This window comes from Schistocerca piceifrons, chromosome 2 (assembly GCF_021461385.2).
Source record: "Schistocerca piceifrons isolate TAMUIC-IGC-003096 chromosome 2, iqSchPice1.1, whole genome shotgun sequence".
In the NCBI taxonomy this organism is placed as follows: domain Eukaryota; kingdom Metazoa; phylum Arthropoda; class Insecta; order Orthoptera; family Acrididae; genus Schistocerca; species Schistocerca piceifrons.
The window spans coordinates 24,063,090-24,089,802 of NC_060139.1; the positions used below are offsets into that span (position 1 = coordinate 24,063,090).

Sequence of the window (26,713 nt, forward strand, 5' to 3'; positions counted from 1 at the left end):
ATAGTGAGTAACATCGGCGCCCCGACACATTGTGTATCCAAGCATCTTGCTTCTCTGTTGAGTCCACAAGTAGGACGGTGTGAACATCATATCAGGAACTCAGCTGATTTTTTACGTCGTTTGGAGGGACTGAGGCTGAATGACTCTGATATTTTAGTGAGTTTCGATGTGGTCTCTCTCTTCACTCGTGTTCCTCTGTCTGATTCGTTGCGGTTAATTGAAGCCAGGTTTGGTGCTGATTTAACTAATCTCTTTAGGCATGTGTTGACATCCTCTTACTTTTTATTTAATGACCAGTATTACGAGCAGACAGATGGAGTTGCGATGGGTAGTCCGTTGTCTCCTGTGATCGCAAATTTGTTTATGGAAGACTTCGAGGAACGTGCATTGGAGTCGGCGCCTTTAAAACCCGCCTGTTTCTATAGATACGTTGACGATACCTTCGTTGTTTGGCCTCACGGTAGGGAGAATTTGAATGTCTTTCTAGAACATCTGAACTCGATCCACCCGAACATTCGTTTTACGATGGAGGTGGAAAAGGATGGTTACCTTCCCTTTCTCGACGTGTTGGTTAGGAGGAAGGATGATGGATCATTGGGACATGCAGTCTACAGGAAACGTACTCACACCGACTTGTACTTACAAGCTAATAGTTGTCACCATTCGGCTCAGCGTGAAGGGGTACTTCGTACCTTGGTACACAGGGCACATATCGTTTCTGACGCTGAGACTTTGCCAGCTGAGCTGTCCCATCTTGAAGTTACATTTCGTCAAAATGGTTACAGTGATAGACAGATTGAACGTGCGTTGCGCTATCGACCAACTGTACATCAGGTGATTGATGATAATTCTGAATCAACACCTAAGTCTACTGCCTTCTTGCCTTACGTAGGAAACACGTCCAATAAGATCGGTCGTATTTTACGGAAATACGATGTGAAATGTGTTTTCCGACCTCCATCTAAAATTAGAGCACTTTTGAGTTCCGTTAAGGATGATCTTGGACTGCGTAAGGCGGGTGTATATCGTGTCCCTTGTAGCTGCGGCATGGCATATATAGGTCAAACTATCAGGACCGTGGAGGACAGATGTACTGAGCATAAACGGCACACACGATTACAGCAGCCAAATAGATCTGCTATTGCCGAACATTGCTTGGATACTGGTCACTCCATGTTATATAATAACACCGAGATATTGGCATGCACGTCCAGCTATTGGGACAGTGTGATTCGGGAGGCAGTTGAGATTAAATTAGCGAGCAACCTTGTTAACAGGGATGGAGGTTTCTGTTTAAACTCTGTTTGGAATCCGACTCTCTCCCTTGTCAAGAAACAGAGGGACAGACCCATGCTACCTCACCTGCGAATTCATAGTCTCACTATCGATAGCTCTGACTTTGGCCATCTTTGGTGGCACTAGTGTTCAGTGTGTGTGTGTTATCTTTCCTGCTTGGGTCCGAGAACCGAGGTATTAAATTTTGCATGTACGCCGCCTGTCCGTTGCAGTTTGCCTTGAAAATGGCGGGGTGTTCTCCCGCCGAAATATCGGCGGTCGCTGAAAGTGTTACCTGGCTGAATTCCCGGAAGTTATTTGTCAGACAGGAGAGTACTGCAAATGTTAGAATAAGGAAAGGTTCTCATAAAAGTATAATTAAAAATAATGTAAGTATATTTCATCAAAATATTGGGAGTTTAAAGAATAAAATAGATGAGCTTCTGGTTTGTTTAGAAGATTTAGAAGCTGAGGATGAAATTGATATACTATGCCTGTCTGAGCATCACATTGTTACTGGTATGGATAAGGTAAATGTAAGTGGATATAAGCTCTCTGCACATTTAATGAGAGAAAATATGGAGAAAGGAGGAGTTGCCATATATGTCAAAAGTTATCATTCTGCAAAAAGTATAGAAACAAAGTTTTGTGTAGAGAAACAAATAGATGCATGTGCCTATGAGCTTAAATTAAATAAAGGCACATTTATAATTGTAACTGTATATAGGTCCCCATCAGGAAGTTTTCATCTATTTCGGAAAAATTTGGACTCCTTGTTGTGCTATCTGTCAGACAGGGGGAAGCAAATTATTATCTGTGGGGACTTCAATGTAGATTCTCTGAAAGAGGGTAATAGGAAAAATGACCTTGAAGTATTACTCGGTTCTTTCAATTTGACATCCGCTATTGATATTCCTATTTGGGTGGTCAAAGATAGCAGCTCACTGATAGATAACTTCTTTATAGACCAAGATAAGTTTAACCAGATAAATTCTCAGCCTGTTGAGAATGGTCTTTCTGATCATGGTGAACAGCTAGTTACAATATATGACATAGCTCCATTCAGCAATACTAAACATTCCTCCAAAGCAGTACGTTCAGTCAATGATTTAACAACTGCAAATTTCAGGGGAAGCCTACAGCAGTTAGACTAGGATGAGTTGTACCGTGAACCGGATGCCAATTTAAAATATAATTTATTTCATAACATTTTTGTAAAGGCATTTGAAAACTGCTTCCCCAAGAAAATAGTTAAATATACTCATAAGAAACCTTGTAACAAACCATGGCTTACTAAGGGTATAAAAATATCTTGTAACTGGAAAAGGGAAATGTATCTGACAGCAAGAAAGAGTAGTGACCCAGAAACTATCAAACATTATAAAAACTACTGTGTTATATTAAGAAAAGTTGTTAAAAAATCCAGCATTATGTGTATCATGTCTGAAATCAGCAACTCTGATAATAAAATTAAAACAATTTGGAATATTATTAAAAGAGAAACAGGTCAACCAAGAGCACAGGAAGACAGTATTACCATCAAATTGAATGAAAACTTTACGAACAAAAAGTCAGAAGTTGAAAATATTTTTAATAATCATTTTCTAAATGTTGTGGGTATAGTAGGATCCAGGTGTTCATTAGAAGATGCTAGGCTGTTAATGGAAGAGGCCATACCTATGCAATTTCATACAATTGAAATCTCACCCACTTCTCCCTCTGAAATTAGGGAAATAATAAACTTGCTTAAAAGCAAAAACTCACATGGAATTGATGGCATTTCCAGCAAAATACTTAAAGCTTGTTCTCAACAGATAATAAGATTCTCAGCCACCTGTGTAATAGCTCTCTGGAACAGGGCATTTTCCCTGATAGACTGAAATATGCTATTGTTATACCTTTGCATAAAAAGGGGGATAGATCTGATGTCAACAATTACCGTCCAATCTCCCTTCTAACAGCTTTATCCAAAATCTTTGAGAAAGTAATGTATTCAAGAGTAGCTTCACGTATCTGTAAAAATGAAGTACTAACAAAATGCCAGTTTGGTTTCCAGAAAGGTTTTTCAACAGAAAATGCCATATATGCTTTCATCAATCAAATTTTGAATGATCTGAATAACCGAACACCACCCCTTCGGATTTTTTGTGATCTCTCAAAGGCTTTTGATTGTGTAAATCATGAAATTCTGCTAGACAAGCTCAAGTATTGTGGCATGAGTGGGACAGTGCACAAATGGTTTAATTCATAGCTAACTGGAAGAGTGCAGAAAGTTGAAATAAGCAGTTCTCATAATATGCAAAGATCAGCACATTCCTCAAACTGAGGAACTATCAAGAATGGGGTTCCACAAGGGTCAGTCTTGGGTCCTTTGTTGTTCTTAATGTATATTAGTGACTTACCATTCTATATTCATGAAGAGGCAAAGTTAGTTCTCTTTGCTGATCATACAAGTATAGTAATCACACCTGACAAACAAGAATTAACTGATGAAATTGTCAGTTCAGAAAATTTCAGAAAATTACTAAGAGGTTCCTGGTAAACGGACTCTCACTGAATTTTTATAAGACACAGTACATACAGTTCCGTACAGTGAATGGTATGACGCCATTAATAAATATAGACCTTAATCAGAAGCATATAGCTAAGGCAGAATATTCCAAATTTTTAGGTGTGTCCATTGATGAAAGATTAAATTGGAAGAAACACATTGATGATCTGCTGAAACGTTTGAGTTCAGCTACTTATGCAATAAGGGTCATTGCAAATTTTGGTGTTAAACATCTTAGTAAATTAGCTTACTACGCCTATTTTCACTCATTGCTTTCATATGGCATCATATTTTGGTGTAATTCATCACTGAGGGATAAAGTATTTATTGCACAAAAGCGTGTAATCAGAATAATAGCTGGAGTCCACCCAAGATCATCCTGCAGACATTTATTTAAGGATCTAGGGATATTCACAGTAGCTTCTCAGTTCTTAGCTCTTATGAAATTTGTTATTAACAACGAAACCCAATTCAATGTAATAGCAGTGTGCATAACTACAATACTAGGAGAAAGGATGATCTTCACTATTCACGATTAAGTCTAACTTTGGCACAGAAAGGGGTGAATTATACTGCCACTAAAGTCTTTGGTCATTTACCAAATAGTATCAAAAGTCTGACCGATAACCAACAAGTATTGAAGAAGAAATTAAAAGAATTTCTGAATGACAACTCCTTCTACTCCATAGAGGAATTTTTAGATATAAATTAAGAAAAAAAAGAAAAAAAGACAAACAAAAAATTATAAAAAAATAAAAAATAAAAAACACAAAAAATAAAAAAGTTGTTATATTAACTTAAGTATGTTGTTAAATTAACTTAATTATGTCATGTATTGGAAAATTTGACTCGTTCCACATCATTACGAAATATCGTATTCATGATCCATGGAACTACACTCCTGGAAATGGAAAAAAGAACACATTGACACCGGTGTGTCAGACCCACCATACTTGCTCCGGACACTGCGAGAGGGCTGTACAAGCAATGATCACACGCACGGCACAGCGGACACACCAGGAACCGCGGTGTTGGCCGTCGAATGGCGCTAGCTGCGCAGCATTTGTGCACCGCCGCCGTCAGTGTCAGCCAGTTTGCCGTGGCATACGGAGCTCCATCGCAGTCTTTAACACTGGTAGCATGCCGCGACAGCGTGGACGTGAACCGTATGTGCAGTTGACGGACTTTGAGCGAGGGCGTATAGTGGGCATGCGGGAGGCCGGGTGGACGTACCGCCGAATTGCTCAACACGTGGGGCGTGAGGTCTCCACAGTACATCGATGTTGTCGCCAGTGGTCGGCGGAAGGTGCACGTGCCCGTCGACCTGGGACCGGACCGCAGCGACGCACGGATGCACGCCAAGACCGTAGGATCCTACGCAGTGCCGTAGGGGACCGCACCGCCACTTCCCAGCAAATTAGGGACACTGTTGCTCCTGGGGTATCGGCGAGGACCATTCGCAACCGTCTCCATGAAGCTGGGCTACGGTCCCGCACACCGTTAGGCCGTCTTCCGCTCACGTCCCAACATCGTGCAACCCGCCTCCAGTGGTGTCGCGACAAGCGTGAATGGAGGGACGAATGGAGACGTGTCGTCTTCAGCGATGAAAGTCGCTTCTGCCTTGGTGCCAATGATGGTCGTATGCGTGTTTGGCGCCGTGCAGGTGAGCCCCACAATCAGGACTGCATACGACCGAGGCACACACGGCCAACACCCGGCATCATGGTGTGGGGAGCGATCTCCTACACTGGCCGTACACCACTGGTGATCGTCGAGGGGACACTGAATAGTGCACGGTACATCCAAACCGTCATCGAACCCATCGTTCTACCATTCCTAGACCGGCAAGGGAACTTGCTGTTCCAACAGGACAATGCACGTCCGCATGTATCCCGTGCCACCCAACGTGCCCTAGAAGGTGTAAGTCAACTACCCTGGCCAGCAAGATCTCCGGATCTGTCCCCCATTGAGCATGTTTGGGACTGGATGAAGCGTCGTCTCACGCGGTCTGCACGTCCAGCACGAACGCTGGTCCAACTGAGGCGCCAGGTGGAAATGGCATGGCAAGCCGTTCCGCAGGACTACATCCAGCATCTCTACGATCGTCTCCATGGGAGAATAGCAGCCTGCATTGCTGCGAAAGGTGGATATACACTGTACTAGTGCCGACATTGTGCATGCTCTGTTGCCTGTGTCTATGTGCCTGTGGTTCTGTCAGTGTGATCATGTGATGTATCTGACCCCAGGAATGTGTCAATAAAGTTTCCCCTTCCTGGGACAATGAATTCATGGTGTTCTTATTTCAATTTCCAGGAGTGTAGTACTAATCTAATCTAATCTAATCTGTTGCTTGTCTGTTAGTAACGACAACTCTATGCAAACGCCGCTGCTCTTGATCGGTCACTGCGTTCTCCTTGGTGAGATGTTATGCCTGAGATTTGGTATTCGTGGCATACAATTGACGCTGTGGATCTCGGATTACTGATCAATGGACCGCCCTGTAGATTACGGACGGTTGACGCATGTTTCGCGGCTACCATGTTATAACATCCTAGACACGGACTGTGAGCACCCACGTCTTGCTCTCGGAACATACAGCGCTTCTGCGAACGGGCCTCTGGAAGTGCGACGGAGACGCCGGCTGCGAAGAGCGCGCTCGTCCCTTCCCTTTGGCGCGCGCGCGTGTCAACCTCTCGCGTTGCTCACAAGGCGGCGAGTTTGTCCTGGCGGCGCAATTTAGAAGCAGAGTCCCGCGGGAGCAGGGCGGCCGTCAAAAGAAGTCTTAGCGCGCCGCCAGCGTCTTGTTTACTCTCCCCGGCAACCAGATCTGACAAAGACGGCGGCCGGCACCTGCTCAGACGCGCAGGTGTTTTGCCAAAATCTGCTTCCGGCGGCGCGCTGCCGCGTTTGCTCTCCAAACACGTTTCCCCTGGAGAGGTATGGCAAAATAAACGTTTAAAAATCTGTTGCGTTGTGTTTACCGTCTAGAACGCTCTGTGTGCATGTTTGTGTACGCTCGGTGCACGCTCAGGGATTTCCACACCATATGAAAATAGCGGTTTGTGCACTGTTATTGTTATTCCTGTTTCTTCTTTTCTTTCGCAACAGGTGACCACGTTTATTATTTGTAACCCACAATGTACGCCTCGCAACTTCTTAGTTTTGTGGTAGAGCTCCAGAATACCCATAGAACCGTTGAGGTAATGCACATAATACTACTTCTCCCTCTATTTCAGTGTCTTTGGTACTGGGTGTTAATTTTTTCAGTTTCCAATAAGAAATGAAAACAAAAAATTATTTTGTAGTGATAAGCACAAAGAAGAGTATGTTTGTAATTTACTGCTGGAAAACAGTTCACTTTTAATTGTAACAGTATATAGATCCCCACTAGGAAATTTTGGATTATTTATGACGAAACTGGATTCCTTACTGTGCTGCCTGTCAGACATCAGCAAGCAGTTAAGAGTCTGCGGTGACTTCAGTGTAGATTTTCTAAAGGATTCTGAAAAGAAAAATGATCTGGAAACCTTATTTGGATCCTGCAATTTGCTCTCAGTAGTTAACTTTCCAACACGGGTGGATAAAGACAGTAGGTCCACAATTGATAATGTTTTCTTTGATGAGGCACTAAACGAGAAAACAACTGTTTACACAGAAACAAATGCTCTCTCTGATCATGATGCACAGTTACTCACGATAAATGGCATAGTGCCTCATAGTGTGGAGACATTTCAGGGGAAGTCAGAATCATAAATGACAACAAAAATGGCTCTGTGCACTATGGGACTTAAGTGCTGAGGTTATCAGTCCCCTAGAACTTAGAACTACTTAAACGTAACTTACCTAAGGACATCACACACATCCATGCCCGAGGCAGGATTCGAACCTGCGACCGTAGCGGTCACGCGGTTCCACACTGTAGCGTCTTGAGCTGCTCGGCCACAGTGGCCGGCTTAATGACAAAAGAGCAACGTTTTTAAAACTAGTTTATATGAAGCCTGGGATGAAACTTACAAAGAACCAAATTCCAATATAAAATTTAATCTATTCCATGATAAATTGATATCAGTATTTGAAAATAAGCTTTCCGTATAAGGTAATCAGAAGAGACATTAAACAGCCATGTAAATAACTGTTGATCACTAAGGGGATTAAAGTATCTTGTGAAAGGAGAAGGGAAATGTATCTTTTGGCAAGAACAATTAGAGGCCCTGCAGTCTGTAGAAAATGCAACAGGTCATCTAAGAGACTGCTTACACCAGGATTTGTCGTCCTCCGCTGGAGTATGTTCAAATGTGTGAAATCTTATGGGACTTAACTGCTAAGGTCATCAGTCCCTAAGCTTATACATTACTTAACCTAAATTATCCTAAGGACAAACACACCCATGCCCAAGGGAGGACTCGAACCTCCGACGGGACCAGCCGCACAGTCCATGACTGCAGTGCCCTAGACCGCTTGGCTAATCCCGCGCTGCTGCTGGAGTATACTAGATGGGATTGATGGAGGACATCGAAAAAAGTTGAAAGAAGGGCAGCCTGTTTCCTGTTTTTGCTGATTGGGTGAGAGAGTGTCACGAAATTAAATGCGAGTTGGGATGGGAATCATTAAAACAAAGGCATTTTCATTTGCGACGAGATATTTTCATGAAATTTCAATCACCAACTTTCTCCCCCTGAATGCGAAAACATTTTTAATGTCGCCCACCTACATAGGGAGAAATGATCATGATAATGATATAAGAGAAATCGGAGACCGTACAGAAGGATTTATGCGCCCATTTTTTCCAGCCGCTTCTAGAGAGTGGAAAGGTAGAGAAATATTCTGAAGGAGATTCGAAGAAAAATGTGCCAGGCACTTAAGTATGAACTTCAGTGCAGTCATATAAATGTAGATGTTACTGTGGTACGGCCTTTTCGAAAAAAATGATTATAGCAGATGTCCGAAGAATGTATCGAAGTGAAATCCAGAGGGAAAAAGAAAACGAGGTCGACCACTTAGCGAATGAATGACAGACGTGAAGGAAGCTATGGACTCCAGGAATCTGCAACATAGGTATTGGGAAACTATCTAGGCTAAGATGCGAAACAGCATTGTCTGTAAATAGCTCGCATATAAATGCGACACTTGACTTTAAGTGATTTCTGGAAATGTGTTGATGACCGTAATACCGAACAGCCCGGGTGTTGAGGTACGCTTAGATAGTGCGGTAGAGCCTGCTCCAACTGCATGAACAACGTTGTCGTGAAGTATATGACCATAATGAGATTTTCACTCTGCAGCGGAGTGTGCGCTGACATGAAACTTCCTGGCAGATTAAAACTGTGTGCCCGACCGAGGCTCGAACTCGGGACCTTTGCCTTTCGCGGGCAAGTGCTCTACCATCTGAGCTACCGAAGCACGACTCACGCCCGGTACTCACAGCTGTACTTCTGGCAGTACCTCGTCTCCTACCTTCCAAACTTTACAGAAGCTCTCCTGCGAACCTTGCAGAACTAGCACTCCTGAAAGAAAGGATACAGCGGAGACATGGATTAGCCACAGCCTGGGGGATGTTTCCAGAATGAGATTTTCACTCTGCAGCGGAGTGTGCGTAGAGCACTTGCCCGCGAAAGTCAAAGGTCCCGAGTTCGAGTCTCGGTCGGGCACACAGTTTTAATCTGCCAGGAAGTTTTATATGACCATACATTGCGAACTGATTGTATGGGGCCTTACAAAAGTCGCACTGACAATCATACGTCTGCCTTTAGTACTACAATGATGATTTATTCTGCATACAGAATTTTCACATGGTTTTTGAAAGTATACCTCCCATATTTGCTAGAATAACTGTATAAGTTAAAGTTGTGACCCTCTATGTCGGGATCTATTCTGTTCTGACTGCGTATCACTTTCATTTCTCGTTCAAAGAAAAGAAATGAAAGATAATCCCTTATGTTGTAGGTACGGGCATGTCTTTCAGTCAAAGATTTTTAAAGTAATTATTTCTTAATGTGTTCAGTTATTATGTAGCGCTCATTGACTAATAAAATAAAGCATCTGCCTCACTAATTTATGTGTAGCGTTTGATACTAACCTCTTCCTTTCTGTTTCAGAATATTCTGGACAAATTCAATCCTGGTGCTCGGCAACTGATAACGGCGGGGAAGGCTTATCTAAAAGCTCTCCATGGTGAGTAACTGCATATTTTATGCAAGACGAGGCAACTGCGCAGCAATATTTTGAGCTGAGTGTCCGAAAACTTGGGAAGCAGGCAGTATTTCATTACCGCCGCTATTAATAATTTACGGAGAAGTAAAGAAATCGCAAGATTTAAGGAGATAACTAAAAGTTTCTGACAAGAGTTCATCTGACATGCAGCACGCCGTTTTCTGAGATATGCGACCATTAAAGCAGTTCATCCTCGAGATACTGCGGGATAAGATTATGAATTAAAAAGGATTAAAGTAATAAGAGTGCCAAAGGCAAGTAAAAAACTTCTAGTATTGTAATGAATTTGCTATGGAATTTAAATTTTGCGCATAGCAGACATGAAGTACTTTTATATATGTGACTGCAGATGTATCTTCGACGTATAAATATAGTAACAACCCTGTAATAGAATCTATGCAGTCCAACGATAGCACAGCTATAAAGTCACTGATTGGACCCGTGATCGACAATTCAGTAGTATTCCATTTACAGTGAGACTAGTAGGTTTACTGTTTCCAAATGTTTACGAATAAAGTCAGTGAAAAGCACAGTATGATATACAGAGTTCCAACCGAGTGAGAAGTGAATATAGATGCCACTCCGTGGCGTATCGTTTATAGGAAGTCTATTGCAAAGGGTGTGGCACATACGACAAGTCTCGTGTATTTGAAGTTGTAGCAGTGCCCTTCAGAGCTGAGCGTGTTCTATAGTCCCTCTTCTGCATTTCTGACGAACTACAATGCGTACAAGGAGCATTGACATGCTTCCTAGCTATACCTCCGTATTTGTGCAGTTGCGTACAGCTTTGTTGGTAGACGGTATACTAGGTATTCAGTAATAGGTTGGTATCTCTTCAGTTGACAATGGTGATTTCCAATCGCTATTTTAATAACACTATAAATTCTGATGTAGTCTAGACAATAAAAAAACACTAAAATAATTTTTATTTAAAACTTTAAACCCATGCCAAATAAAGGAATAACATATACATTTGCAAAGAGTGTAGATTTATTTTGAATAACAGAAATTCGATGCACAAGGATGTTGTCTCTTCACACGGTCCAGGGACTCTAACCTGCGCTGATAACCAAGCTTTCGTCCATGCCGATGAGAAACACATGCAGTCTACACTGAATGTGCTTTACCATAGACCATCAACTATTTACAGCTGAAGTGGATAATTATCTGATTTTACTACGAAACTCAGTTATAGATGCCCTTCCTATCAAATTTTGTGCCTTACAAGTTTCAAAATTTCCCTCTTGGGTCACGATCTAGATCGAAAAAAAAATTATTGTCCATGAGATAACTATGGATGAAATGTGTCATTTCCAGCGTCATGAGAACGATGCAGCTTAGCACTTATGTAAGATGAATCTTCATCCATGTAAAAGTTGTAAACTAGCAAGAAATCATCTACATCTACATGGATACTCTGCAAATCACATTCAAGTGCCTGGCAGAAATCATGTAGGGAAATTAAAAAAAAAACGCATTCATTCCTTGCCTTCCCTACGTTGTTATATAGTCTGATTTCCAGAGAACAAATATTTCAATTAAATGTAAACGTCTGAAATTATGGGCCTCAGCTCCCTAAAACTTGAAAAAGAGCAGTTATAATAAGGATAGATGCAGATCTAGGCTACATCTTCCCCCATATCCCACAAAACCAATCTGAAATGCATGACAGAGGGTACTTCCTATTGTGAAAGAAATTATGGTTTCTTCTCACCCCACCTAGGTTAGGTACACTGGAAGAATACCACTTGAAATACAGCTGTGCAGAGACTATAACCAGTCTAATCTCGTCTTCGCGCTCCCGTATGGACCTACACAACAATGGTTCCTAAGATCTTTAAGTTCATTCTTGCAGAATAATTGTCGCTTAGCTTCAGGCATCTGCCATTGTAGTACGTCAGCATTTCCTTGATGCTCTTCAGTGAAAAAAAATGCTACCCTGTGATTATTCGTGCTGTCACTTTTGTATGCATTCAGAATCGCCTGTTAATCTGTTACTGTGTCACACATTTGGCCAATATTATACGATGACTAGCACGAGCAAGCAATCGACTTTGTAGACTGTATTGCACCAGCATCCCAAAAATGAACCTGCTCCCTGCTTTACCTGCGATCGAGCCTACGTGATCATTCTATTTCAGTTACACAAAACGTTATATGCAAATACACTTCTTGATATAGAAGAGTAGAGCACCCAGAAGACATGGCGGGTTGTCAGTCTTACTTTGTACATCAGCGGTAATGTAAACGATTGGAGTTGCAATTCTCTGTGACAGGTAGAACGGCTATCGTAGTGCATCGGTGTTGATCATTTTAATGTTGTTACCAGACCTGCCAGGGCATGTATAGGGCGTGAACTGTGCCGCATGTAAAGTGATCACTGTGAAGGACGGTCCGGTACACAGTTTTAATCTGCCAGGAAGTTTCACCCTTCAAATTAATATTACACCTTTCCATGGCTATCCATCCAAGGTATCGTCATGGTGCCTCCTCCGTACCAAGAAATGCTAAATACAGGGACAAGTTTCGTTTGATACTCCTTATTAGCGTACTTTCGTTAATAGGTGTTGGTCCATGTACTTTTCTGATGCGAAAAAGTGATGCTGTATCCATACTAGGGCCTTATTCCATGGCCTGGAGGATGCCGTGTAAGGAAAGTGTGCTCTAGGTGTTGCAAGATCGAAGTTTTTACAGGCTGTTTCAAAAATGACCGGTATATTTGAAACAGCAATAAAAACTAAACGAGCAGCGATAGAAATACACCGTTTGTTGCAATATGCTTGGGACAACAGTACATTTTCAGGCAGACAAACTTTCGAAATTATAGTAGTTACAATTTTCAACAACAGATGGCGCTGCAAGTGATGTGAAAGATATAGAAGACAACGCAGTCTGTGGGTGCGCCATTCTGTACGTCGTCTTTCTGCTGTAAGCGTGTGCTGTTCACAACGTGCAAGTGTGCTGTGCACAACATGGTTTATTCCTTAGAACAGAGGATTTTTCTGGTGTTGGAATTCCACCGTCTAGAACACAGTGTTGTTGCAACAAGACGAAGTTTTCAACGGAGGTTTAATGTAACCAAAGGACCGAAAAGCGATACAATAAAGGATCTGTTTGAAAAATTTCAACGGACTGGGAACGCGACGGATGAACGTGCTGGAAAGGTAGGGCGACCGCGTACGGCAACCACAGAAGGCAACGCGCAGCTAGTGCAGCGGGTGATCCAACAGCGGCCTCGGGTTTCCGTTCGCCGTGTTGCAGCTGCGGTCCAAATGACGCCAACGTCCACGTATCGTCTCATGCGCCAGAGTTTACGCCTCTATCCATGCAAAATTCAAACGCGGCAACCCCTCAGCGCTGCTACCATTGCTGCACGAGAGACATTCGCTGACGATATGGTGCACAGGATTGATGACGGCGATATGCATGTGGGCAGCATTTGGTTTACTGATGAAGCTTATTTTTACCTGGACGGCTTCGTCAATAAACAGAACTGGCGCATATGGGGAACCGAAAAGCCCCATGTTGCAGTCCCATCGTCCCTGCATCCTCAAAAAGTACTGGTCTGGGCCGCCATTTCTTCCAAAGGAATCATTGGCCCATTTTTCAGATCCGAAACGATTACTGCATCACGCTATCTGGACATTCTTCGTGAATTTGTGGCGGTACAAACTGCCGTAGACGACACTGCGAACACCTCGTGGTTTATGAAAGATGGTGCCCGGCCACATCGTACGGCCGACGTCTTTAATTTCCTGAATGAATATTTCGATGATCGTGTGATTGCTTTGGGCTATCCGAAACATACAGGAGGCGGCGTGGATTGGCCTCGCTATTCGCCAGACATGAACCCCTGGACTTCTTTCTGTGGGGACACTTGAAAGACCAGGTGTACCGCCAGAATCCAGAAACAATTGAACAGCTGAAGCAGTACATCTCATCTGCATGTGAAGCCATTCCGCCAGACACGTTGTCAAAGGTTTCGGGTAATTTCATTCAGAGACTACGCCATATTATTGCTACGCATGGTGGATATGTGGAAAATATCGTACTATAGAGTTTCCCAGACCGCAGCGCCATCTGTTGTTGAAAATTGTAACTACTGTAATTTCGAAAGTTTGTCTGCCCGAAAATGTACTGTTGTCCCAAGCATATTGCAACAAACGGTGTATTTCTATCGCTGCTCGTTTAGTTTTTATTGCCGTTTCAAATATACCGGTCATTTTTGAAACACCCTGTAAATTCATGCTCGGTGCACTTAAGGGGAAGAAACTGAACGGTAGGAAAACACTAATTCTATGAGTGTAGGAGATACAGATCGAAAAAAGAGAATTTTTCGCTGCAAACATTCAGGAAGCACATACGATAAGACTGAAGGAGAACGGTAGGAAGAGTAGGTCATCCTCACTCACTGTACGGTTAGCTATCCAAAAGAAGTAGAATTAGAGGTAGAAGAGGAAGAAGACAGCCACTAATAAAAATAAGATCCAGTAATTATATACGTCACCTTTGAATTCTCATTTCAAATAATTCAGTATTTTTGGAATGATGCTGCCTGCGACTTGCCGGCTAGCAGGAAACATTCTGAACCCTTCCGCAGTAACAAACGACGTCGGCATTCGTGATAAACTACCCGGCGATGCTGACTGGAAGAGAGGAGGGAAGAGGCCCGCCTGCAGAAACGAGTCCGACTGAGTCAGCGCCAGGTCAGCGGAAATGGCCCCAAAAAACGAGCGCCGCCGGACTTTCGCAGCAGGTGGCAAGACTCAGAGGCAGATCCCAGTGCTACCGGAAAACACCGTCCCACATGGATGCCTAGTCTGATGGAGGGGCAGGAGCAGTGGCAGGAACCAAGCGGCGTGATCCGTGCACCGGTTATCTGATGTAAACCTCAGGGGCTGCTTTCTAACCATTCTGAAAGCTGAAGGAGCACAGACCTGTGACAGCTATCGCACAATCAGCTTTACATTTCAGACATGCAAGCTGCTGAACAGAATAACACACAGAGTAGAAAATAAAATCGCAGATCTTTTATGTGACAGTAAGCATGATGTTAGGAAAGGTATTTTGAAACGGCTTTCACTAATAGGTAGACTGATTTACAACGAAGGTTAATGTATCTAGAATGAAATTTTCACTCTACAGCGGAGTGTGCGCTGATATGAAACTTACTGGCAAATTAAAACTGTGTGCCGGACCGAGACTCGAACTCCGGACCTTTGCCTTTCGCGGGAAAGTGCTCTACCGACTGAGCTACTCGAGCACGACTCACACCCCTTCCTCACAGCTTTAATTCCGCAGTACCTCGTCTCCTACCTTCCTAGAGTAATGATAATTAAATGGACACCATAGCTGCAAACAGGCGTTGATGTACTTCATTGGGGATATGTTGAAAATGTGTGCCCAGACCGGGACTGGAACCCGGGATCTCCTGTTTGCAGCTGGGGTGCCCATTTAATTATCATTTCATTTCTAGCAAAGCTGCATGGTCATCCACGGTAACTGTTCTTTCGGGAACAGATACTACCGTCATATATAGTTAAAATATGGCTTCCCGGCCATTGGCCTTCTTGTGCGAACGCACACGCTATGCCCGAACTCGTACGGGACTTGGTAGATTAATCTGCCACGAGTAATGAGTATGATGGGCAAACATCTATTAGGCGCACTTCGAATGTAGTGGTGTGGACATGTTGGGAATGTGGATCTCACGGGGAGCGTGCAAGGTATAAGTCCCTGCAGACGCACTATCCTCTGTGCCCACGGTGGCTCAGATGGATAGAGCGTCTGCCATGTAAGCCGGAGATCCCGGGTTCGAGTCCCGGTCGGGGTACACATTTTCAACATGTCCCCAATGAAGTACATCAACGCCTGTTTGCAGCTAGGGTGTGCATTTAATTATCATTTCATTTCTAGCAAAGCTGCATGGTCATCCACGGTAACTGTTCTTTCGGGAACAGATACTACCGTCATATATACTTCCTAGAGTACTTGCCCGCGAAAGGCAAAGGTCCCGAGTTCGAGTCTCGGTCCGGCACACAGTTTTAATTTGCCAGGAAGTTTCAAGGTTAATGTAGTTCACTATTTTTTACAAACAAGTCGTACAGCCGTGGATACTTAGTAATACCTGTTGTGAAGGCGAGTCCAGTAGCATGTTTTGTTCTTTGAAACTTGTAGTGTCTTTTTTTGGAAACCTTGTATGTTGATACAACCTCTTTGAAGAGGAACGATCGAGGTGTGAGTAGAGGAAAGAGCAATGAGATTGTAGTGGGATATTGTTCTTTAAGGTGGAAGGGCTTCAAGTTGCTTCACGGAATGAAGATTCAGAAAGACATATTTTCTGGCAGAGACGACAGAAATAGAAAATATTGTTATTTAATGTAGCATAGTTAAATATTTAAGTATTATGCTGGTTCTTGAAAACATTCAACAACCTAGATTGCATAAAATATTTCTTTATTTAAGACGACCGGTTCCGACAGACTTTGCTGCCATCTTCAGGTCTTAAAAACTTTTTTTATTGTGGAACGTTTTTATTTTACGTTGATCCTTACGCCAAGGTGTTTATCCACTTGACAGTTCGGCGTGTTGTTCAACGTAAAATGAAGATGTTTCGTAACAAAAAGATTTTTAAGACCTCAAGGTGACAGCATAGTCTGTCGTAACTGGTTGTCTTATTTAAAGAAATATGTTACGCGATCTAGGGTGTTGAATGTTTTTCAGCAAGTAAAACAGATTGTTCCTTCAGTACTCTCAAAATGAGAAAATTCAATTTATTCTGGTGTAAAGAATATTATTTTTAAGTAAAATATCTTATTGACATTTGGGTTCGACTCCTCACATAACGTAGTCATGCAATTTGCTAGTAACGAAGAGATATATCTGGGATCGTTCACACGAAACTTTACAAGTGCGACGTTCCACCTTCTTTTCTACTTTTTCACATTAGTTGCACGTCACTCCACAGTCATTCAGATTCACACAGTGGCTGAGAAGTCGTTTTAATTCCGAGCTGCAAATATTCTGAAAGATTTCATTCTACTAACTTTCTGCAAGATTTTAATGGCTGTGGACAAATGTCGGTTTCAGTATCGACTTTGGAAAACATAATTACGATATTGGCCTTTCACTGTTCCTCTACGTAAACATCTGGCTTCAGCCTTCACCTTTCTGCAGAAACTGAATGCGTTAGAAATTCCGGTTGAGTTGCAGCATAAATCATGTCACTAGTGAAGGACCTTCCTTCTTTTTTAAAAAATAGAAACGAAAAAAAAACATCAATGTCTGTGTCTATCCAGAAGATTACTTCTCTCTTTCTATGTGTATTTCCCTTCAGAGTTAAATGGTGCGCCGAGAAATGAGTAGTGATGTGACGTGAAAAAGTGATCATAATCTATATTTCTCATTATTTGTGCGCTAAAACAGAGTTAAACTACAGTACGTTACAACAACATTCTGTCAGACTCGATTTAATTGTGGCTTTCATCATCATTTTCCATCAAACAGCCGTTACAACATATAGCGTAATGTGTAGAAATTGTATTTAAAACGTTTTCGTTAGTACTTTGTATAATGATTTGGATACTATCACACAAAATTTATGTGGTGTGGGCTTTGCATGTTCTGCATGCAGTACTCAAGCAGTATATTGTCGGTAGTATTATCACATCAAAAGAAATAAATTAATGACGTCAGTTTGAGATCTGTAACGCAAACAAAAATGCGAGTACAATTAGTTAAGAACAGAAAATTCGTTAAATTCGAAGGAGGTATAAACTACTATTGACAAGTGTACAACGAAAAAAAAATCACGTATGTCTTGTTTGATAAGATTTCAGCTTCTGTAGTGAGACTTATCACAAAATGCCTGAAAAAATTCATTATCTCATATACATTGGCAAAATTAGTTAGATTGGATACACTTGCCTTCATTACTCTAAAGAATATTTTGATATGCACTGTCAGCTTAATTTAGACGTGCGTCTGTACAGTTACCTCATCCGTTTCTGTTCATTATACGACGTGGACAGTGCAACAGTTCATTTGCTCATGAGTATATAGATCTATCTTTATGGTAAGCAAGATAAGTAGGTGTCATTAGCATTGTGTTTCAAACAATAGTGAGCAGTAACAACCTTCTCATTAAAGCCAAGGTCGGGGTTCTTTGATTGGCGTTAATTTTTTATTCTGTTCAGTAATAAAGACGACATTCAACTTTCATAAGAGAGTGGAATATACAGGACTTTCTGCAATCTATGTGGCAAATTATATGTAGGTCAGGTAGGGCTATAACTACTAAACTGAACATGAAAGAATTTTAAGACTGAAAAAGAAAGATTCCACGCGCTGAACATACTGTCAATGAATATTATTATTATGATACTAAGTGTGATATTTTCCATAGAGGAACCGACACTAAAGAAGCACAGTGAGTTGATTTTTTTCTCACGGTTAGGTGACATGCTTTTTATAACTGTTCCACACCACATTCCGTACGCTCTTCCTCCCCCTCCCCCCCCCCCCCTGCTGCCCCCTCCCCCTCTTTTTTCCGGTCTGTTCATCACATTCACCGTTTTTTTCTAATAACGTAGCAGTCTGCGCCACAACTCACTTGTAGAACGTTTCCAACCTATACATTCCTATAATTTTTATCTTTTAATATAGAGTAATATAAGATTTATTTGTTCAGAACGTTTCTTGTGGATTTCATTATGCTTGTGTTTTTGTATCGATGCGTAGTTATAAAACGTCGCATGTCTTGGAAAAAAGAATCGTCGTACATTTATACAAAGTGGAGAATGGCGAAGGAAAGGAAAAGGGATTATTGGGAATTCGTGACGTACAGACGCACGGGCGAAAGTTGAAAATCTGTGCTGGACTGGGACGTCAACCCGGATTCTACACAGAGTACGCGAAAGAACTTGCCCCCCTTCTAACAGCCGTGTACCGCAAGTCTCTAGAGGAACGGAAGGTTCCAAATGATTGGAAAAGAGCACAGGTAGTCCCAGTCTTCAAGAAGGGTCGTCGAGCAGATGCGCAAAACTATAGACCTATATCTCTGACGTCGATCTGTTGTAGAATTTTAGAACATGTTTTTTGCTCGAGTATCATGTCGTTTTTGGAAACCCAGAATCTACTATGTAGGAATCAACATGGATTCCGGAAACAGCGATCGTGTGAGACCCAACTCGCTTTATTTGTTCATGAGACCCAGAAAATATTAGATACAGGCTCCCAGGTAGATGCTATTTTTCTTGACTACCGGAAGGCGTTCGATACAGTTCCGCACTGTCGCCCGATAAACAAAGTAAGAGCCTACGGAATATCGGACCAGCTGTGTGGCTGGATTGAAGAGTTTTTAGTAAAGAGAACAGACGTTAAAGTAACCTCTGGCGTGCCACAGGGGAGTGTTATGGGACCATTGCTTTTCACAATATATATAAATGACCTAGTAGATAGTGTTGGAAGTTCCATGCGGCTTTTCGCGGATGATACTGTAGTATACAGAGAAGTTGCAGCATTAGAAAATTGTAGCGAAATGCAGGAAGATCTGCAGCGGATAGGCACTTGGTGCAGCGAGTGGCAACTGACCCTTAACATAGACAAATGTAATGTATTGCGAATACATAGAAAGAAGGATCCTTTATTGTATGATTATATGATAGCGGAACAAACACTGGTAGCAGTTACTTCTGTAAAATATCTGGGAGTATGCGTGCGGAACGATTTGAAGTGGAATGATCATATAAAATTAATTGTTGGTAAGGCGGGTACCAGGTTGAGATTCATTGGGAGAGTGCTTAGAAAATGTAGTCCATCAACAAAGGAGGTGGCTTACAAAACACTCGTTCGACCTATACTTGAGTATTGCTCATCAGCGTGGGATCCGTACCAGATCGGGTTGACGGAGGAGATAGAGAAGATCCAAAGAAGAGCGGCGCGTTTCGTCACAGGGTTGTTTGGTAACCGTGATAGCGTTACGGAGATGTTTAACAAACTCAAGTGGCAGACTCTGCAAGAGAGGCGCTCTGCATCGCGGTGTAGCTTGCTCGCCAGGTTTCGAGAGGGTGCGTTTCTGGATGAGGTATCGAATATATTGCTTCCCCCTACTTATACCTCCCGAGGAGACCACGAATGTAAAATTAAAGAGATTAGAGCGCGCACGGAGGCTTTCAGACAGTCGTTCTTCCCGCGAACCATACGCGACTGGAACGGGAAAGGGAGGTAATGGCAGTGGCACGTAAAGTGCCCTCCGCCACACACAGTTGGGTGGCTTGCGGAGTATAAATGTAGATGTAGATGTAGATTTACCGCTTCTCATGAGCGGTTGCCTCAGCCGCTTCGGCCATCAGGACACGGTCCCTAACTGACTCAAATGTCCGACTTATCGCACGCTGGAACGCAGCATCCTTCGTTCATTAATGCCCTACTCACTAATTATTAATTCCCGTAAGACTTTGGACAATATCAGTGCATCCGCACTGGAACAACCGTCAAGGAGTCGTCGCGCACGTTATAAAAATGCTTATATTTGAGTGGTGGTGTTATGTCGGACATGTCAGACAGACTCGTCATGACGCTGCTGGTGCATACCCTTACACGAAACAGAGAATGGGGAAAGAAAGGGGTCACCGCTCAAATATGTATGAATCTTTGTACAGGTGTGAACTCTCGCTGGTGTTGTGTTAACTGTCAGTTTAGTATTAAGGTATCTGAAGACGGCCTGGAAAGCCGAAAGCAGCCCATAACGAGCTATTAAATAAGTGCTACTGTCGAATCAGGCTAGATTCCATGCGGAAACCGTACTGGTGACATTGAACGCTTTAGGATTGTCGTGGACCATCGAACCGATGTGTTTAAGTTTTTAACACCATCATAATTTTGATAGTAAGAAAGACCAAGTTAGATTAAATGAAACACAGAGTCCGACTATGCCCACAAATCAGGAACGAAAGGAACGAGTACTGGTAATCAATAATGATATTATCCCTCAGAATTTTACAAAATGCGTTACACTATGCTATCTGTGATAATGATTTTGTCAGGGACAACCATAGGCATTCTCGTTTCACGTGGCAAATGATGATACCCTGTAAAAACATGTTATAATACTGGAGGTATGAATTAAAAAACGCCTTCAGTCACAACTTTTCGTGTTTTATTAAAAACCAGAATCTATGTTAAATGAACAAATAGATTTCGCTGGCCTTAGTTATTTCAGCAGTTTTGAAGACCTATTTTAAAGTCAATTGTTCCATAGTTATATCTTTAGCACTACGAATAAATTCATCTTTGACAACACCATGTACAGAAGCATCTGTGAAGTGAGCAAATGTGGCTCTTGAATGAAGTGACGTGTACGAAAACAACGGAGAGAAGAATGTTTGCTCGCGCTAAAACGTTAAAAAAGATTTTCTTGGATTATGTGGTAAGTGTACACTGTTTATCTTTTCCACAGTTTCGCACATATTTTTCGTGTTCGACTTACGAAATTCATAACCTAACATTAAACCTTTTCGTGACAGGAATATCCATTTCACCTCATTCAAGAGAGGAAATAAAACGTGTATTAAGGGGGGTAGGACGTCAAACGGGCAGTCTTGGAGCAGAAGAGACACCACAGGACATTTTAATTTCGACTGTGTATAGTTTTACGGACAAGAAGAGAATAGAATCTTTCGAAATGTGGTGCTACAGAAGAATGCTGAAGATTAGATGGGTAGATCACATAACTAATGAGGAACTGTTGAATAGGATTGGCGAGAAGAGAAGTTTGTGGCACAACTTGACTAGAAGAAGGGATCGGTTGGTAGGACATATTCTGAGGCATCAAGGGATCACCAATTTAGTATTGGAGGGCAGCGTGGAGGGTAAAAATCGTAGAGGGAGACCAAGAGATGAATACACCAAGCAGATTCAGAAGGATGTAGGTTGCAGTAGGTATTGGGAGATGAAGAAGCTTGCGCAGGATAGAGTAGCATGGAGAGCTGCATCAAACCAGTCTCAGGACTGAAGACCACAACAACAACAACATACTTTTAGGAATAAATTCATAAAACTTTGTCAGCATGACCAGGAAGGATTCAGGATTCACAACCATAGCAGTGGAAGTTCAAAAAAATAAGAAAATAATTTTTTTTACATGTGAAAGTTCATCATTTTTTCACTTCTGTTGTTTGCGTTTGTTGCTATAGGTACACGTTTCTTCATAATTTAAGAGAGATTCTTCGATGAATTTTGCACAGAATACAAAACATACTTACAGGTGTATGAAACTCTAGAAATTATGTAATTTATGAAAAAATGAATGTGCTGTTACGTTTTAAACTTCATGTTTAGAAACAAAAGTCATATTTTGTAGTTAATAATCGCAATTTTTACCACAGTTTTTAATAGATTCGGAAAGTTATAGAGTTTCATACACCTGTAAGTATGGTTTGTATGCTGCGCAAAATTCATCGAAGAATCTCCCTTACGTATGGAGAAAAGTGTACCTATAGCAACAAATGCAGCCAATGGTAAGTGAAAAAAAGGTGAAATACAAATGTAAAAAAGTAAATTATTTTCTTATATTTTTGAACTTTCACCATTATAAGTGTAAACTCCTGAATCCCTTCTGGTCATCCTGTCAATGGTTTATGAATTTATTTTTAAAAGTATAGACAGTTGAGATTAAAAATTCCTGTGGTGTCTCTTCTGCTCCAAGTCGTCCCGTTTGATGTCCTACCCCCCCCCCCCCCCTAAGACAGATTACACCTGATGATGGACCCACAGGGTCCGAAATGCATCGTGTATTTAATAAAACAAGAAAAGTTGTGACTGAAGGTGTTTTTTAATTCATACCTCCAGTGTATTGAATAGTCACGTTTGAAGCTGCAAAATATGGATTAAAAAGGTCATTATAACCAGAGCGCCTTGAAATGTTTACGCAGTTACCTCGTTTCGTCTACGAAAATATCTCAAGCAGGGGACAGGAGAATAAGAGTAAACACCTGCCGTAAACGTCTTCATTGTAATGACAGAATAAAATTAACTCTGTCGTTATTTACGTACGTGTGTAAGCACATTAAAAAGGCGTATGAGCAACGTGCTTGATGGCGTTTCCTCGTGCGTGCCGCGCCGGCGTGGAGAAAGCGTCTCTGGCCACGCTACCTGCCGCTGGCGGCGCGGAAAGCTATCAGTCACGTATTATCCGCTAATTCCCTTATCAGGTTTTTTCGGGGTCGGGTTCGCCGGCAGCCAATAGGGGTGTGCCCGTCTATATTTCAGCCGCCGGCCACGCTTCGCCGCCCAATTACGACCCCAGCACCGGCAGCCGCAGGCACCGCCGCCCACACGTCGCCCACGCGCCGAACCTTATCGCGGCCAGCCGCCCCGATCCATCATCCGGGGTAAACACAGACAGTCAACGCACCCCAAATAACACCCCGCCGCCACTTTACTGCCTTCTTTCCCCATTATCTTGCCACGTCTACTTTATATTTTTTGTGGTTACACAGCCATTACCAGCAGTATAAACCAGACAACTGTGAAAATTATTTCCTTTCTCTCTGGCTTTCCGTTTCTTCTCTTGTTTATCATCCCAAACCTTACTGGGATATATGGTGAGGACTTACCTTTCCTCATTTTCTCTTTCACGGCCTACATCAACTTTCTTTTTATGATTGTGCCTCTGCGATTATATTTACATTTACCCGTAAGCTACCAGCGAACGGGACACGCCACTGAGCGTGCGAGGTACAGATGCTCTCTCCAGCATGATACTGGGCGCTCGGGAACGGTCCAGTTTGTAAACACGTTGTGTGTACCGCGACTTGAGTATATGCATCGGCAGCGCTCTCCAGCGGCTGTTGGCAGCTATAGGTGATTCTCACGAGATATGTTGGTGCATAAGTTCATGGAATTTTCCGATAAGTTCAATAAACATAACAGATACTAATAATAGAGACTTTAGTCGTCAATAACATAATCTCCTTCACTGTTTACAACAGTCCGCCAATGCTGCGGTAACTTTTCGAATCCGCGACTGCAGAAATCACATGATCTTGAGGCGAGCCACGTTTGGAGGGTACTTTCATCCAGAAAGGAAGTTCCTTCAAGGTTGTTAGATAGACAGCGCAAAGGTGAAAACCTGCGGGCGCTAGACCATTTGAATAAGGTGGGTGCGGAATGACTTCTCAACCCAGTCTAGCGAAACGATACATGTTGTTATCGTGGAGTTGCAACACTTCACGCAATCTTCTTGGTTCGTGTTCTTGGACTGCGTCTGCAAGGTGTCTCAGTTAATGAGAATAAATGCCAGCGGCGACGTTTAAACCTCGGCGAAGCAGTTAGAAGCACACCACACCGTCGTTGTCCCACCAGATGCATGTGCTCAGTTCGTTGTACGGGGAGTTGCTGCTTTGTTTGGGCTCAGCCATTCCTTTCTTTTCCTTATGTTGGCATGAAAACAGCATTACTCTTCACCGGTACCTATACAGACGAGGAATGGTCGGCGCTGCTCACTATGTAAGGTGCCAGGACATGGGCACTTACATGTTAGCTTACCAACATTAGTGTTAATAATAAAGGGACTGGAAAGGGCATCAGATCATGACTCTATTGAATTATGATAAATATGAGGCATTCTCGAGCAGTACTGGTTCAAATGGCTCTGAGCACTATGGGACTTAACATCTGGGGTCATCAGTCCCCTAGAACGTAGAACTACTTAAACCTAACTAACCTAAGGACATCACACACATCCATGCCCGAGGCAGGATTCGAACCTGCGACCGTAGCAGTCGCGCGGTTCCGGACTGAGCGCCTAGAACCGCTCGGCCACCGCGCCGGCCGAGCAGTACTCCCTGCATGTCTGCAAGATTGAGCTACTAACTTAAAGCGTTGGTGAAAAACGTCGGAAGTTGAGAATTGTGGAATGTACAGTCTGCAGATGGCCGTAGCTCTCCGTGCCGCCATGGGCGGCAGGTAGCGGTCACCGGAAACGTGGGACAATACGGCGCTTTTGGGGGTAGCCCAGCATCCGTAGCCACCTGTGCTGGGCAACACGTGGCGAAGACGGGAATTTCGTTTGCCTAGGGGCGTTATGACCTACTTGATCATTGGATAGATCTCAGTGGAGGGATTTCGGCGATGATAGAGCGTTCGACATTGGCCGAAACTGAGTATTCTTCCTCCGCGTTTTCGTACGCGTGGGAGACGAGAGACCTGTGGAGGGACTTCGCCTTCAGCCATCGACCGGTACGGACTTGCAGACGGCGTCTTGGCCATCGTCTTCGAAGGGAGATATACGGTCTGTACCGCAGCATTGCACCAACGCGTGTTCCGTGCTGAGTTCTGCGGTTAGAGCTCTTTGTGTGCTCAGAAGCGAGGTTTTCACCAACGCCTAACCACTTCCAACAACTTACTTAATATTCTCGATCTAGAAGTTATCCTCGCGAGGTGCCAAGTATTTATCAACGCAGCTGCCGGCAATAGGGGCGCGTAATTGCAAATTGTTAATGTGCCATTCTCAGGAGTGTGTGGGTGGACAAAGAGATTCACATTTTTTTGTAAATTTTGTCAGTTGTGGGGAGTATCAAATTAAAATGCGAATATTACGATAGAATTATCGTCTTCATTGTAGCTAGCATTTACCCTTCCCCAGTAAGCTTTACATGTACTCTAGTCACTGCACTGCTTGTCCAGACGGGAAGGAAAGAAGATTTGCAGTCTTCTATGTCAGCGACGGACAGATAAACTTACAACTATCCATTTGATGACGAGCAAGCAGGGATGGACATATGGGCACCTACTGATTTTTGTGATTTTGACTTAGAGCATGTGGTACCCATACGCCCGATTTTTCAGCCTTCTTCATTGCGTGATGGTGGAATGGTCACAGTTCATCACATTTGATAGTTCTCATGTACACTGATATTGAACATCGCTGATTAACGCGCTAAAAAGTTCAAGCCCGAAAGTCTTCCTGAGAGTAGAGAGTCACCAATGTCGAAGCGATCCGCCTTAAAATGAGAAACCATCTTCTTGCTGTGCTCTGTCCATTGGCACTATCCCCATACACGACGGAAATGAATGTAGCTGCCTCCGCTGCTGCCAACCCTCTACTGAACACAAACAGAAGAACGTGTCGGAAGTGTTACTATTCCTCCACTTGTCACTCCATGTTCTATCGTCTGCAGCCCCACTCACTATTTCCATATGACAAAATGATAATGCAACACAAAAAATGGCTCTGAGCACTATGGGACTCAACTGCCGTGGTCATCAGTCCCCTAGAACTTAGAACTACTTAAACCTAACTAACCTAAGGACATCACATACACCCATGCCCGAGGCAGGATTCGAACCTGCGACCGTAGCAACAGCGCGGCTCCGGACTGGAGCGCCTAGAACCGCACGGCCACCGCGGCCGGCAAATAGCAACAGTGAACACAAATAAAAGAGAGACACTCGACAAACAAACCCATAGTAATCGGAATACCAACATCCGAAACAAAAACGCTACGAAATTATGCACCAGCGCAACACATACGAGGGACAAGTGTAAACTAGGTTTTCGTGTCAAACACGCGAGGTAAGGCCTTCGTGCCACAATGTTTACTGTGATATGTTTTACTTTTCAGTTCTGCAGGGACCGTTCTTCTGTAATACACGTAATCATCCCGTGTTCAAGCA

The 26,713-nt window shown here is 42.9% G+C and overlaps 1 protein-coding gene across 1 annotated transcript in view; it reads left to right on the forward strand.

Annotated features, from left to right (window-relative positions):
• The window catches only part of LOC124772889 (brain-specific angiogenesis inhibitor 1-associated protein 2-like), a 579,992-nt gene that overhangs the window by 349,085 nt on the left and 204,194 nt on the right, over positions 1-26,713 (forward strand). The window contains exon 2 of the mRNA XM_047249357.1: positions 9,922-9,997. Within this exon, the coding sequence (XP_047105313.1) occupies positions 9,922-9,997 (76 nt within the window). The remainder of the gene's footprint in view (positions 1-9,921; positions 9,998-26,713) is intronic.